Source organism: Marmota flaviventris, chromosome 6 (genome assembly GCF_047511675.1).
Source record: "Marmota flaviventris isolate mMarFla1 chromosome 6, mMarFla1.hap1, whole genome shotgun sequence".
Taxonomy (NCBI): domain Eukaryota; kingdom Metazoa; phylum Chordata; class Mammalia; order Rodentia; family Sciuridae; genus Marmota; species Marmota flaviventris.
Window position 1 is genome coordinate 117,140,567 of NC_092503.1, and position 13,842 is coordinate 117,154,408.

The 13,842-nt window shown below is 52.6% G+C and overlaps 1 protein-coding gene across 2 annotated transcripts in view; it reads right to left on the reverse strand.

Annotated features, from left to right (window-relative positions):
- Positions 1-232: 232 nt before the first annotated feature.
- Positions 233-13,842, reverse strand: part of Pnpla1 (patatin like domain 1, omega-hydroxyceramide transacylase) — a 34,211-nt gene continuing 20,601 nt past the window's right edge. The window contains exons 3-9 of one of the 2 annotated variants that reach the window (XM_027943506.2): positions 12,598-12,663; positions 11,423-11,632; positions 9,996-10,056; positions 4,142-4,747; positions 2,506-2,511; positions 1,364-1,448; positions 233-362 (exon numbers count right to left, since the gene is read on the reverse strand). In XM_027943506.2, coding sequence (XP_027799307.2) covers positions 233-362; positions 1,364-1,448; positions 2,506-2,511; positions 4,142-4,747; positions 9,996-10,056; positions 11,423-11,632; positions 12,598-12,663 — 1,164 coding nt within the window. Of the gene's footprint in view, positions 363-1,363; positions 1,449-2,505; positions 2,512-4,141; positions 4,748-9,995; positions 10,057-11,422; positions 11,651-12,597; positions 12,664-13,842 lie in introns of both variants that reach the window. The other variant, XM_071613943.1, reaches the window with a different exon arrangement.

Genomic DNA, 13,842 nt, shown 5'->3' on the forward strand with positions numbered 1-13,842 from the left:
TTGATTGCATTCAACTCTCCTGATCTTATGAGCTGGTAGGTATCACCCCATTTGGCAGATCAGGAAATGAAGGCTCAGAGAAGCCAAGCGTCCTGACTGTGGCCACTGAGTGAGGCTGAGGCAGAGGGATTTCTTGTCTCCAAAGCCCAGTCTCCCTGCCCCCATGCTTCTAGAATGTTCCTGAGGCAGTCTCCAGAGCTGGTCCCCAAGGATTTAAAAAAACATAAGACGCTCACTGCACTTTGCTGCCTGGTTTTTTGGCCCGCGGTTGCCTCGGAAAACCTTTTCGAGTGCTGCTTGGTTTTGGTTTGTTCTTCTTGAATACCTTATTCACCCAGTTTGCATCCTCAGCCGGGCTCTCCCTGGGCAAAGACAGGAAATAGGTGGTTTGTTAGTGGCCCATCCCACGTCCATCATTCTAGGGTCCTGCTGTAGCTCAGGAGGAGGACCCACGGGGTGGCCGAGCACCAGAGATGCCCAGCAAACACTGATGGATATTGATGAATATTTACCTAACATCATGCCAACTAGGCACTGAGACTCAGACTTGTGTTCACTGTTAGATGGAAATGCAGACGTTTAAGTGATGTGAACACAATGCAAAATCTATTCGTAAGCTCAAAATTATTACATTTATACAAACTCTGTCAAAAAGTTGTAGAGTTAAAATCGAGCATAATGTGGCGGGCAGAGTCGGCTTTGGCTTAGTAAGTTGGATCCAATGAGGCTGCTCAGGCCCTGCTCTCCGGACCTGCAGCTGCCAACCCTGGACCTGGCCAGTCAGGGCTGTCCCAGCGGGGGATGGAGTTGTGGGTGGGATCGGGGAGAAAGGTGCTTGACTCACCTCTGATTTCCCCCTGGCGAACCCAATTGCCATCCAGCCAGCCAGGAGCCCAGGTAAGTAGCCCCCAGGGAACATTAAAAAAAATATGGGGGTCTAGAACCCCAGACCCTCTCATAATTGCCGTAAAGATAAAAATCCAGTCTGCTGAACACACTGGACAATTCACGCACACTGTAAGAAGGGCTCCCCTCAACCAGACGGCGCAGGGGCTGCCGAGGCCAGCAGGGTGCTGCTCCCCGCTTTGAACTGTGGCTCCACCGACAGTAAAATACGGGGCGCGTCCGCGCGCTGCACCCACAGGGGCGTCCCCGGTGTGCAAAGGAGGGATCCGAGGAGCACAGCGTCCTCCACGCGAGCAGGCTGGTGCCCACACGGCGGAGGACAGAAAGGGACACGGGAACCGCGCAAGCCAGAGCAGGGTCGCCGCGTCCCTGGCCGCTGAAGGGGTGGGGCGCGTCGCCTAGCGGGGCCCTTTGCCCTGACCGGAGCAAAGAAGGCGCTCCCAGGGAAGGCACTTACGTCGCGCGAGGCCGGCTGATGGTTTCCTTCCCGGGGACGAGGACGCGAGGTACCGCACTTTCGGGATTTGCAGAGGCGAGGGGAGCTTCAGGCAAAGCAAAAACCGGAGACGTGAGCGACAGAGGGCCCTGGCGGGTCTTGGGGTTTTGTTTTATGCCAGGGATTGAACTCAGGTGCGTAACCACTGAGCCTCTTCCCCGGCCCATTTTATTCTTTTTTATTTTGAGAAAGGGTCTTGCAAAGTGGCTCAGAGCCTCCCTAAGTTGCTGAGGCTGGCTTTTGAACTTGTGATCCTCCTGCTTCAGCCTCCTGAACCACTGGGATTACAGGCATGTGCCACTGCAATTGCCACTTGGTCCTTTTGAAATGACAACAGTAAGCAAGAGTGTTTAAAAAAAAAAAGTAAATTCTCTTGTTCTCAAATTCCCATATTTAAGACCAATCACATTACTAGATTTGGAAGAGACCCAGGGCAGCAGCTGTGGAAGGGCTGAGGCTGACCCTTGATGGGACATTAGGGATGACTCCTCCCAGAAAGCAGCAGGTAGGGGGAGTCTTCAGGAAAAACCCCTCAGAGGGGCCTGGACTCCCATCACGGGCTTCACGTAACACTTTCTTCTCAGAATGGAGAATATCAATCATGACCATCACTCTTAAGCAAGCTCTTTGAATGTTTTCAATGAGGATGGGATGCAGGCTAGCCGAAGATAATTGTGTGGTAGATATAAATATAAGTAGTATAAAATATAGATTTCCCGATCTGAAGTTCCTTTATTAGGGTCCTCTGGGATGTCCCTAGGTGTCCCCAATCTATTTGCAGTGAAGCTTGCCCATTGTTTATAGATTTTCCTAAGGCCATTTGCAATTCTGTCCCCAAATAACACATGAGCCATCACTGAATCACTGACGGCACTGAACCCAAGGGGGTCCCCTCTGCCCAACTCCCACAGATGGCTGGGGATGTTGCTGTGAGGTCCACTGTAGGTTGTGACAGATTTTCAGCTTTGGTACTTTTGCCATTGAGGCCAGATACTTCTTTGGTGTAAGAGCATCCCTGTCCTCTGCCTACTAGATGACATCCAAAAATATCTCCAAATATTGCTAGATGCCTCCTGGGAATAGGATCACTTCTAGCTGAGAACCAACCACTGGCCTGTCTGTGCCTCCTCTGCACGAGTGAAGAAAGCCAACTCAGGGCCAGGTCTGCTCGGGCTCTGAAGACAGCCACCTTTATGTTCAGGGGTGACCAGCTGCAAATAAAAGCATTATACTGGCCAGGTGCAGGAGCACACACCCCCAGCAGCTCTGGAGGCACGAGGATGGTGAGTTCAAAGCCAGTCTCAGCAATGGCAAGGCGCTAAGCAACTCAGTGAGACCCTGTCTATAAATAAAATACAAAATAGGGCTGAGGATGTGGCTCAGTGGTCGAGTGCCCCTGAGTTCAATCCCTGGTACCTCTCCCCAAAATGCATTGTACTTTAACAGGAAATTAGAAAGCATGTAAAATCCTTCAATTTTTCGACTCCTAATGTTCTTGTGTTTTTGTCTTATTGTGATTAAAAGAGTAAAGGTTAATCTATTCCAGAGAAAAGGGGTCACTTCTGACTTGGGGTAGAGCCCCAAAGAAGCAAACCTTGCTGATCTGGGCTTTTAACTATGGAAGTTTGGCTGGGGGACGGTGAGGACCACCTGAAGTCCATCTTCTGGGCTGCTCTCCTCCTGCCCACACCCAGGCCACCCTTGGTGGTCACACGCATCTCCTCTTCACCCTGTGTGTGCCTTCCACTTCCTTACTCTGCACCTGAGCCTCTTGAATACGAATCTGAAAGCTCTTTCTTCTCCATCCCATAAACCACGATTGTCAAAAACCTGCCCATTTAGCTTCTGTCACCTCCAAGAAGTCTCTCTTATCCTTATTCCCCAGAGAGAAGTGGTCAGATTTTCTATGAATACCCTCCAACATGGGTTTTGTTACTTATGCTTTCAACTTGTGGGGATACACGTTGTCTCTCAGGCTGGAGAGATTTTATGGGGGTAATAAATCAAAAACAGTTCATCTTGGTAGCCCCATAAGGTGTTTTCTCAAACTCTCCGTAGTGAACAATTGGTTTTAAAAAATTATTTGCGGGCTGAGATTGTGGCTCAGGGATAGAGCACTCGCCTAGCGCGGGTGGGACTCGGGTTTGTTCCTCAGCACCACATAAAAATAAAGGCATTGTGTTGTGTCCATCTACACCTAAAAAATAAATATTTAAAAAATTATTTGCAATCTTTAATGGGCTGTATTCTTGTAAACTACAATTCAAATGCATTAGTAGAAAATTGATCAAATTGTTGGGGCTCTGCACTCATTTCATAGTGACCTAGTAACAGTGCGGAGGCTGGCCGCCATCTGTGGACCACTCTTGAGTATCACCGCCCAGCACTGCACAGGGGCTTTCACCATTAAATTCCACTGAAGCAGCCCTGCAGCAGTTCAAATGGGAGTGGGCACAATCACAACAGGCTGGTGAAAAAGACAGACAGCCGAACCCCACCCCGTTTGTGACTTAGTAGGTCTGTGGTTGGACCTGAGAATTGTCACTTCTAACAAGTTCTCAGACGATGCTTTCCTAACTGGTTGGAGGGACCACTTTGAGAATCACAGCACCAAAGGAACAAAGAGATGGTGATCGCACTGCCCCCTTGTGGTGGTCTGAGCTCATAACAAGCAGAGCGGCTAAAGCTTGTTGAGAACTCAGACAGGAGAATGCAGTGGGCAGCCAGAGGGGTCCCTACCTTGGGGCTGTTCTGGGCCCAGTTCTTCCACAGGTGGTTGTGCAGGCGACGCTAAAGGAGAGCCTCCAGGTGATGGTTGTGATGTCCCCGCAGCTGATGGCCCCAGGGGTGGCCTGGGTGATGTGTGTGCCTGGGAGGGTGGTGAGCTGAGTGGCAGTCCAGATGGTTGTATCTGCTGCCCAGGTGACACAGGTGACAGCTCAGGTGGTACAAAAGGCAGTGGCGGGCCAGGTATTGGGCTGGGTGATAAGTGCCCAGCTGAGCCCGAGGCTGGTGGCAGAGGTGGCAAATCACTTGGAGACAGTGGCAGTGATGAGGTCTTTGGTGGTGCAGGTGGATGTTTGGACGTAGGGACAGGTGGAGAAACAGGTGACTGCACAGGGCACTCGCACGTGGACTGGGGAGTCTTCACAGGTTGGGGCACAGGCGGGTGGCCATCCCCGTTGTCCCCCTGGGGACCAAGCTCTGAGGGTTCCTCCCGCCGTGTTGGGGGGCTCGGCTGGCTGCGCTCGGGGCACTCATTGCCAAGGGTGAGTTCTATCTGGCAGTACACTTCCACGCGGGGGAACAACACTGTCCTGGACGGGGAATCCAGGTAGGCAGCATCTGGGAAGAACAATGGCCTGGGTCACAGGCAGCCTGACGAACCCCGACATCACCCAGCATCTGCAAAAACGGACCCCAAGTTATCTTCATAAATGGGACTAGTGCTTTCAATGGCCTTTCTCTCCTTACTTCAACTCGCAGTGAGAAAAACAGGCATGATTCTCCCTGGATCTGGAGTCTACAGTCTAGGGTGGGGAGGCAGACACTGCCCAAGTAGTCTAAGAAAAGCTAAGAAACAAACTGTGGCCCTTAGTTAATAATGATGTATCAATATCCATTGGTTAATTGGAACAAATGTGACATATGGTGTACCCTATTACATATATACCATATTATAACATTTAATGATGTGAGACTTCAGTAATAGAACCGGACACAGTGGTGCAAGCCTGTAATCCCAGCGACTTAGGAGCCTGAGGCAGGAGGATCACAAGTTAGAGGCCAGCCTGAGCAACTTAATGAGACCTTGACTCAAAATAAAAAAATAAAAAGGGCTGGGGATGAAGCTCTGTAGTAAAGCACCTCTGGGTTCAATTCCCAGTACCAAAAATAATAATGATAATCAAAAGAGGAGGAGGAGGAGGAGGAGGAGGAGGAGGAGGAGGAGGAGGGTGCACAGAATCTCCCTGTACTATTTCACATTTTTTTTTTTTTTGGTTTTGTTTTCATACCTGGAATTGAACCCAGGGGTACTTAACCACGGAGCCACATCTCCAGCCCTTTTTTGTATTTTATTTAGAGACAGGGTCTCAATGAGTGGCTTAGGGTCTCACTGAGTGGCTTAGGGCCTCACTGCTGAGGCTGGCTTTGAACTTGAGATCCTCCTGCTTCAGCCTCCCAAGCTGCTGGGATTACAGGTGTGCACAATCTCACTTAACCTATTTCACAATTTTTCTATAAGTCTTAAACTATTACACAAATTATTATTAAAAGGGAGGTATGGGAAGACAGCTGAGCAGTCACTTCACCAAGAAGATAAGGATGGCAAACAAGCAAATGAAAGATGCTTAACATGGTTAGTCATTAGGGAACTGCAAATCAAACCCCAATGATACCTCCGCACACCTACTGGAATGGCTGAAGCTAAGTGACCCACCATACTAACTTGTGAAAATTTGGAGTAACTGGAGCTCTCACCCACTGCAGGGGGGTGGGGAACAGAAGGTGGTACAGTGACTTGGGAAGCAATTTGGCAACCTCTTAAAAGTCAAACACACATTCTGATTATAGATCCAAAGGCACCAAAAACAGGATTCTAAAGAGAAATTCATACCCTTCATGTTCATCATGGCTTTATTCACAATAAGGAAGGGGGAACACGTGCGGCCCATCAGCAGATCAATGGATAAGGACAATATGGTACAAATGATGGGCTCAGCTTAAAGGTGAAAGGGAACCCTGCACCTCCCATGACACGACCAACCCGAGGACGCTGTGCCAGGTGACATAAGCCAGTCACTTATGTCACACTGTCTGATTCCACGTCTATGAGATATCTAAAGTAGCCAAACATGTAGAAGCAAAGTCAGTGGCCAGAGGCCGGAGGAGAAGAACAGAGGAATTGGCGACCAGTGGCTTTGGAGTTTCAGTTTTGCAAGATGAAGAAGTTCTAGCGTTCTGTTGCACAACAATATGAACCTCAACTGTGTACTTACAATGGTTTACAGTTATTTTTCCACAGTTAAACTCTATGTGGCACATGCCTGAAATCCCAGCGACTCCGGAGGCTGAGGCAGGAGGATCACGAGTTCAAAGCCAGCCTCAGCAACTTAGTGAAGCCCTAAGCAACTCAGCGAGACCCCTGAATCTAAATAAAATACAAAAAAAGGGGTGGGGGGCTGGGGATGTGGCTCAAGCGGTAACTCGCTCGCCTGGCATGCGCGGGGCGCTTGGTTCGATCCTCAGCACCACATAAAAATAAAATAAAGATGTTGTGTCCACCGAAAACTAAAAAATAAACATTTAAAAAAAGGGGGTGGGGATGTGGCTCAGTGGTCCAGTGCTTAGGGCTCAATCCCCAGTACCAGAAAAAACAACAGAACTATATGCGTTAAATATACACATACCACACAATCCAGTTTTCCATTGTTTACCCAAGAGAAATGAAGACGAGTGTCCATACAGACACTCACGGAGTGTTCAAGCAGCTTCGTTCATAACAGCCCAAATCGGGAAGCAACCTGACTGTCCATCAGCAGGCGAATGGAGGAGCGAGCTGTGGGTGTGCTCACAAGGTGGGTGGGAAGGGAAAGTTAAAAAGGGGGGGGGGGGGGCGGGGTGAACTGTTCCTATTTGCAAGAACATGGGTGAACCTCGGAATACTTCTGCAGAGTGAAGGAATCAGATAAGAGAGAATTCGATCTATTAGATTCTATTTATCAAAATTCTAGAAAATGCAAATTCCCCGTGATGACAGAAAACAGACGGGGATTGCTTGGGAAGGACGGTGGGGGGAGTCCTGAAAGGGCACCAGGGGACTTGGATGGCTCGCTGCCTTGATTGTGGTGATGTTTCCACAGGGGTGTGTGTGTGAGAGAGAGAGAGAGAGAGAGAGAGAGAGAGAGAGAGAGAGAGAGAGAGAGAGAATCAAACTGTGAGATGGAGGAAGGAGGAGAGAAGCCGAGGGAGGGCTGGGGGCGCCGGGTGTCCCATGGGCGTTTGGAGGTGGCGCCCACGGAGTGCCAACCTCGCTCCGCGCCCTGTCCCCACGGCTGCGTGACAGTGTGGCTTTTCGAGCGCGCCAGCGCGGGGTGGGGGCGGCTACAGGGGAGGCCGAGGGTGGGAGCCTGGCAGCAGGAATGGGGAGGAGGATGTGAGCCCTTGGGAGGGAGGAGAAGGAGGACGCGAGGAGGTGACATGGGGAGTTGGCCTGGACACCTTTCGGGATGTGGCTTCCTGCCAGAGGTGACCCCTATCCAGAAAGCAGCCAGGCTGCTTCCCAGATGGCAGGTGGCACCAACCGAAGTGTCTCCGGACGTGTCCGTGGCTCCGGTCACATCCAGGGCCAGGAGGAAAGCCCAGTCCCGCCCCGGCCCAAGGAGCTGGAGCTGGAGCTGGGGGCCGACTGCCCGAGAGCAGGCGCGCATGCGCACACTGGAAGAGGGAGCCCTGTACTCAGCCGGAGCCGGTGTGAGAAGTTTTCCTGCCTCCAGCTGAATCTGCTCCTACTTGGTGTGATCCCAGGGCCACTGGAGACGCTGCCACCCTCCACTGCGCTGCCTCGAGCGTTCCGGGGACGCCTGGAATCCCACCACTTGGTTTCATCCGTGGGGTTTAAAGCTGTCAGTCAAACCTGTGCAAATGTCCGCACCAGCCGTGGGCAGAGGGTGAGGAGGGTGGAGGGCGTGAGGTCCCTCCAGAGGGTGCAAGAAGGGCCACTGACAAGGGGGCGGCTAATGATGCTGCAGAGCCACTTTGTGACTGTCCCTAGGACTCGTCCTGAGAGAAAAAGAAAATACATTCCAGGGGGGAGATGCCACCGTGGGCAGGTGTCGAGGCGGCTCCCAGGGCCGGGGACTGGAATCTGCTCCAGGATCTAATCCCCAAATGAGGGGGTCTTCAAACTCCAAGTCCTCCACACCGACCACCCCTTCAGAAAGGGTGGGGATCCTGGGGGGGGGGCCTGGCCACCCCTCCTGTTGCCGAGCTCTGTCACTGAGCCTCCTTCCCTTCCCTACCCATACTCCTGGGGTCATCTATGTTCAGACCCTTGGGCTCCAATCGTCCCAGCTGTCACCACAGTAAGTGTGAGGAAGAGAGGGCTGACAGAGGGAGTCCACATGAGGTGGCATCTGTCCTGCAGAGGGTAAGAAGCAGGCCTTTCACCAAGGCCAGAGGGGGCAGTGGGATTAATTGGCTGCTGCTCTGATGTCCTCAGTAAGTGCCACCACCGATCTGAGCACTGGGCTCAGGCCTTGTGTGCTCCAATCCTTTAATCCTTCAGTCAGTCTCTGAGCTAAGCTCCAAGATTAGCCTCCTTTTACAGATGAGAAAACTGAGGCCCCAGAAGATTAGTTACCTTCTCAAGATCCTACAGTCAAGTAGGTGTTGGGCACTAGGATCTAAACTCTACCTTTTGTTAAAAAAAATATTTTTAGTTGTAGATATTTTTAGTTGTATTTTTAGTTTTATTTTATTTATTTATTTTTAGGTGGTGCTGAGGATCAAACCCAGTACCTCACACATGCTAGGCAAGCACTCTACCACTGAGCCAAAACCCCAGTCCCTAAGCTCTTAAAAAAAAAAAAAAAAGATTAGGAAGCAAAGGCTCAGAGAGGGAAAGTGATTTTCCCAAGATCACACAGCTTGACATGGGAGCAGGGATAGGAGGGACCCAGGGCTACTTGCCTCCTGAGCCCATGTTCTGTCCAGTTCTTTCCAACCTCCTGGGCCTCCTTGTTAGGAGAAAGGATCCAGGAGAAAGTAAAGACATAGGGCAAGAGTTGCTGGAAAATGTAGGAACTACTTTGAAGAAGGGGAAAAAAAAAAGTGAACAAATCCTAGGAAGATAATTTCATTCAACCCTTAATCTCACCCCTGAAGGTTTTTGGGTTTTGCAGTCCTGGAAAAAGAACCCAGGGCCTGTGTGTGCTAGGCAGGTGCTCTGCCTCTGAGCTACATCCTCACTCCTTCTTATTTTCTATTTTGAAACAAGGTCTAAGTTGTCAAGGCTGGAGCCTCCTGCCTTGGCCTCCTGAGTCTCCTGGCTCTTTTCATTTCTTGTAACAAAGACATTTGTCGTGGCCTTCTTGGGGCGAGAGCATTTCACACAGGTCCTTGGAATCATCCCACCACCCTGAGGATGCACAGAGGGACCCGGGTGCAGGGACCACCCTTCCGGACCAGCACAGGGCAAGGCCTCTCCTCTCTGGATTGTGCTCCGTCTTCCATGAATATCTCTAGTCCCCTCTAGTTCTCAATAACAACATGACCTTATTGGAAAGAATAAAGTGGAAGAGAAGGAATAGAATGAAAAGAAACTTCTCCAGGGAGATTGGGCTGTGCAGCTCCTAGACATGGTTCTTGGACTCATAGAGGCCCTGGAGATGCCTCAGGCCCCGTCCCATGAGTCAGCCCCACAGCCCCCTTTCCACGGGGGTCTGATCCTTATTTGTGGCCACAGTGACCTTTGTCAAGCCTTGCCCCCATTTCCATCTCTCCAGGCCACAAAGGTGGGGCACTGTCCCTCAACTCAGCCCTTCCTCTCCAGTCCTCCACCTCCCTCCCCTGGGGCCCCACAGGTACTTACTCAGCCTCCTCAAATACATCACTGTGTCCTCGTAGCCTCGGTAGTAGTAATCCTGCAGGATCTGGGGGTGGGCACCAGAAAATAACCAAGGCTGCAGTGATGGACAGAGCCATGGTCCCCTCCCCACCAAGAGCAGCCACTTGCATTGCTTCTGAGCTTTACTTGTGGGCTCTTCAGAATGTACTCATCCAGTTTCCCATCCCTCACCATCTACAAGGAACCGAGGAGCAATTCCTGATCCTGGTCCCTAGGGGTGCCGTGTTAGGGTGCCCCTCCCCTCACAGCACATCACCAGCCTCTCCTGGCAAGAAAGGGTGAGAATAATAGCCAAGCTACGGAACCAGCCTAGGTGCCCTTCAACAGATGAGTGGATTAAGAAAATATGGTGTAAATACACAATGGAATATTACTCAGCCATAAAGAAGAATGAAATCATGGCATTTGCCAGTAAATAGATGAATCTGAAGACTATGAAATAAGTCTGAGGCTAAATGAGAGAATAGAAGTAATTTGGATTAGATAAAGGGGAATAAAGGGAAGGTTGGGGGATGGAAATAGGAAAGACAGTAGAATGAATCAGACAGAACTTTCCTCTGGTCATACATGAATACACGACCAGTGTAACCCACACCATGTACAACCACAGGAATGCGAAGTTATACTCCATGTATGTCTGATATGTCAAACACATTCTATAGTCATGTGTAACTAAAAAGAACAAATTTTAAAAAATTTTTTAAAGAAAGGGTGAAAAGTTTCTGGGAGATACAGAGAAGATGTCTTCAGGCCACGTGAAGAGCAGAATTTGGAGTTTGGGTTCAAGCTCCAGTGCAGCCTTTTATTGGCTGTGTGACAGGAAGCCCCTCAGAGCCTCAGTTTCTTTGTCTGTAACATGGCGACAGTCATAGCATCTATGCAGAGGATGCTGGAGGGTTGATTTCCTGAGGCTTTGCCCATCAGGGTTTTTCTAGTCAGTTTCTGGGGCTTTGCTGGCTGCATGGTCTCTGCCACATGCTCTCCTTCTGTTATTATTATTCTTTTCTAAACAGAACTTTAAAAATGGAAAATCACCCACAGTCCTGGGCTGCACAGAATCAAGGGACAGGCTGGTTTGGGCCACCTGGGCTCCGGCTTGCTGAGCCCGGCTGTGGCACCCTGATGTCAGAGCACAGGTGGTCCCCCCATCAGGTCCCCCCCATCAGGTCCCCCCATCAGTGCTGCTAACATCACGCTGCTCTGCAGGGGAGGACGCTGGGTTTGGAAGAGCTCGGGGCTGGGGCCGCCCGTGGCCAGCCCCTGGCCAGGATGCAGGCTCTTGGAGGAAGTGGGTGGCTCTTCCAGGGGAGGAGGTGGACCCTGAGTGGCCCACCCCGCAGCCGTCCCACCCCGGTCCCGCGCTCTCGCCCCAGACCCCTCCTGCCCCTCACCACCAGGTCCGGGGGGAAGAGGGCGTGGGTCATGCGGGTGATGTTCTCCAGGGAGAACTGGAAGGAGCAGTTGAACATGCGGAAGTCGTGGAAGATGGCCGGGCAGTCCCGGGGACAGATGTCCTGCTGCCCGCTGAAGGTGGAGATGGTGATGGAGTCGGTCCAGAAGGAGCAGGGCTGCATGCCCGTGAAGCCCCCGTCGATGTACCTCTGGGGGAGTGAGACACGCTGTCTGAGGCGTCGAGTCTCATCCTCCACCAGGAGGGCGCCAAGGGATTGGGACCATGGGACAGCAGGGCCAGAAGAGCCTTAGGGACAAGCCTTGAAACCAAGATGCCTGGGGCCAGTGATGTGCCCAAGGTCACTTGTGGCTACACGGTGGCCTTGGACTCCTAGCCCAGTGCTCGGACCCTGCTCACCCTCTGCTCAGTCATCTGAATGGTGCTGAGATGGGGCTCCCAGGCCTGAGAGTGGGAAGCTAGAGACCCTGCCTCCCGGCACAGCCTGGCGGTGCCCAGCCTCATGCGCCTCTCTCTGGGGCCTTCTGTTTCCATGAACTGAACAAAGCAGGACAAGGACAGAGGCTCGGACACGGGGGGGCCTGAGAAGGAGCTGTCTGCCACCTAGGGCCTTCCCTGAACCTCCCTCTCTCTAGACAGAGGAGGGCGTGGGTTGGGCCCTCAGTGCTCAGAGTGTGGCCCGTGACCCAGCAGCGCCAGGTCCCCGGGGGCAGGTTAGAGGCACAGACTCTCGGCCCTCCCCAAACACCATGGATCAGAGTCTGGCTGGTTTTATGAGATCCTCCTCCGAGGGATTTCAGAGGGTCGTGGAAGGCTCTCTGGGCACCGGCTCACAAAGCTCCAAAGATCCCCATCGCTCAAGTTCCCAGGTCCCAGAGTCCCAGGACCCGTCTGTCGAGTCTGGGAAAATCCCAAGGTCGAGCCTTGGTTTGCCGCTCTGGACGGCTGGTGAGCCAGACAGCAGCCGCGCCCGCCGGGGAGGCTCATCTTAAAACCCCAAAACCACCCACAGGGGAATTCAGAGGGGGGACACTTTGCAACTCGAGGCCTCCTGCTGGGCCTGGAGACCACCCCTCTGCCTTCCCAGATGTGGGTCACCCGGACCCCAAGGTACCCTGGGTCCCGCTCGTCCCTCTCAGCACTAGGAGCACTCACCACGCCGCGGTAGGTCGGGGGGATGAAGCCGCAGTACACGGGGACGAAGCAGCTGCAGTACAGGGCCTGGGGGGAGAGCAGGGCTGAGGTGCCACAGGCCCTGGAAATGGGGGGCCCACCTGGAGGCCACTGGTCAATTAGCCACCCCCAGCCCCACTTCCTTAAGCCTGGGGCGCAGGTGCCAGCCTGGGAAGCAGAACCCCAAGTTCGATTCCTGGCTTGGCCCTAACTAGCTGGGTCCTTGGTGACCTCCTTGGTCAGTTGGGGCCTGATGACCCAGCTTGAAAGGGAGAGAGTGGCCTCAATATCACCAGGATCCCAGCAGATGCCAACCTTCCATGAATCCAGTGGAATTCAGTTACCATTAATCTACATCTGCCCTGGGCCAGGCCCTGAACTCAGAGGGGTGGAAATGCTCACAGACAGGGAGGAGTAGGGAGGACACTGTCTGTGAGCATTTTCACAGGGAGGTGAGCATAGCTTTTTGGCCCCAAAGAAGGTTGCAGAGCAGGGCAGGGCAGGAGGCGATGAAGGAAAGTGCCCTTGTATGGGGACGCAGGGCAGGCAGGAAGGAAGGAAGCCCAGACAAAGGGCAAGCAGGTGCAAAGGCCCTGGGGCCTGGTTTGGGTGTGGTCTGCTATGGTTGTCTTGGTAGGAGCAGGAGGTGGGGACGGGGAGAGAAGATCATGGCAGTAGGAGATGAAGTGGGAATTGGGCCTGAGAGGGCAGGACTAGAAGAATAGGGTGATAACCCAGGGGGACACCAGCTGTCCACTGCCTGTTCGCCCCAGGATCGGGCCAGGAAGGGGAAGTGAGGGTGCAGTAACAAGGCACCGATTGGGAGAAGGAAGGCCCTGAGGCATCGCCCCTTTGTCCTGAAAGAAAATTGGGCATATTCGCTGCACAGCCCAGCAATAGTGATTCATAACTAAAATCTGAATTGGTGAGCTCAGCGCGGTGGCTGTCGGGGTGCGTGTGCACTTTGCAAGTGAGAACCCAGCAGTGATGACCTCCTGCCACGGGATAGTGCAGGGGGACGCGGAGGGAAGCTCTGCCTGACCGTTTCCACAAACTGGGGGTAATTCAGGAGGAGCAGCCACCAGGCCGGGTGTCCTGAAGGAGCTCAGGATTAGCCCAGACGGCTGGGCGCACAGCGGCGAGGATGGCGGAGCCCCCTGGGACGTGGGAGTCAAGCACAGGGCCGCCTGGCTGGCCTTAGGTCTCTCTGTGTCCGTCTAACGAGGC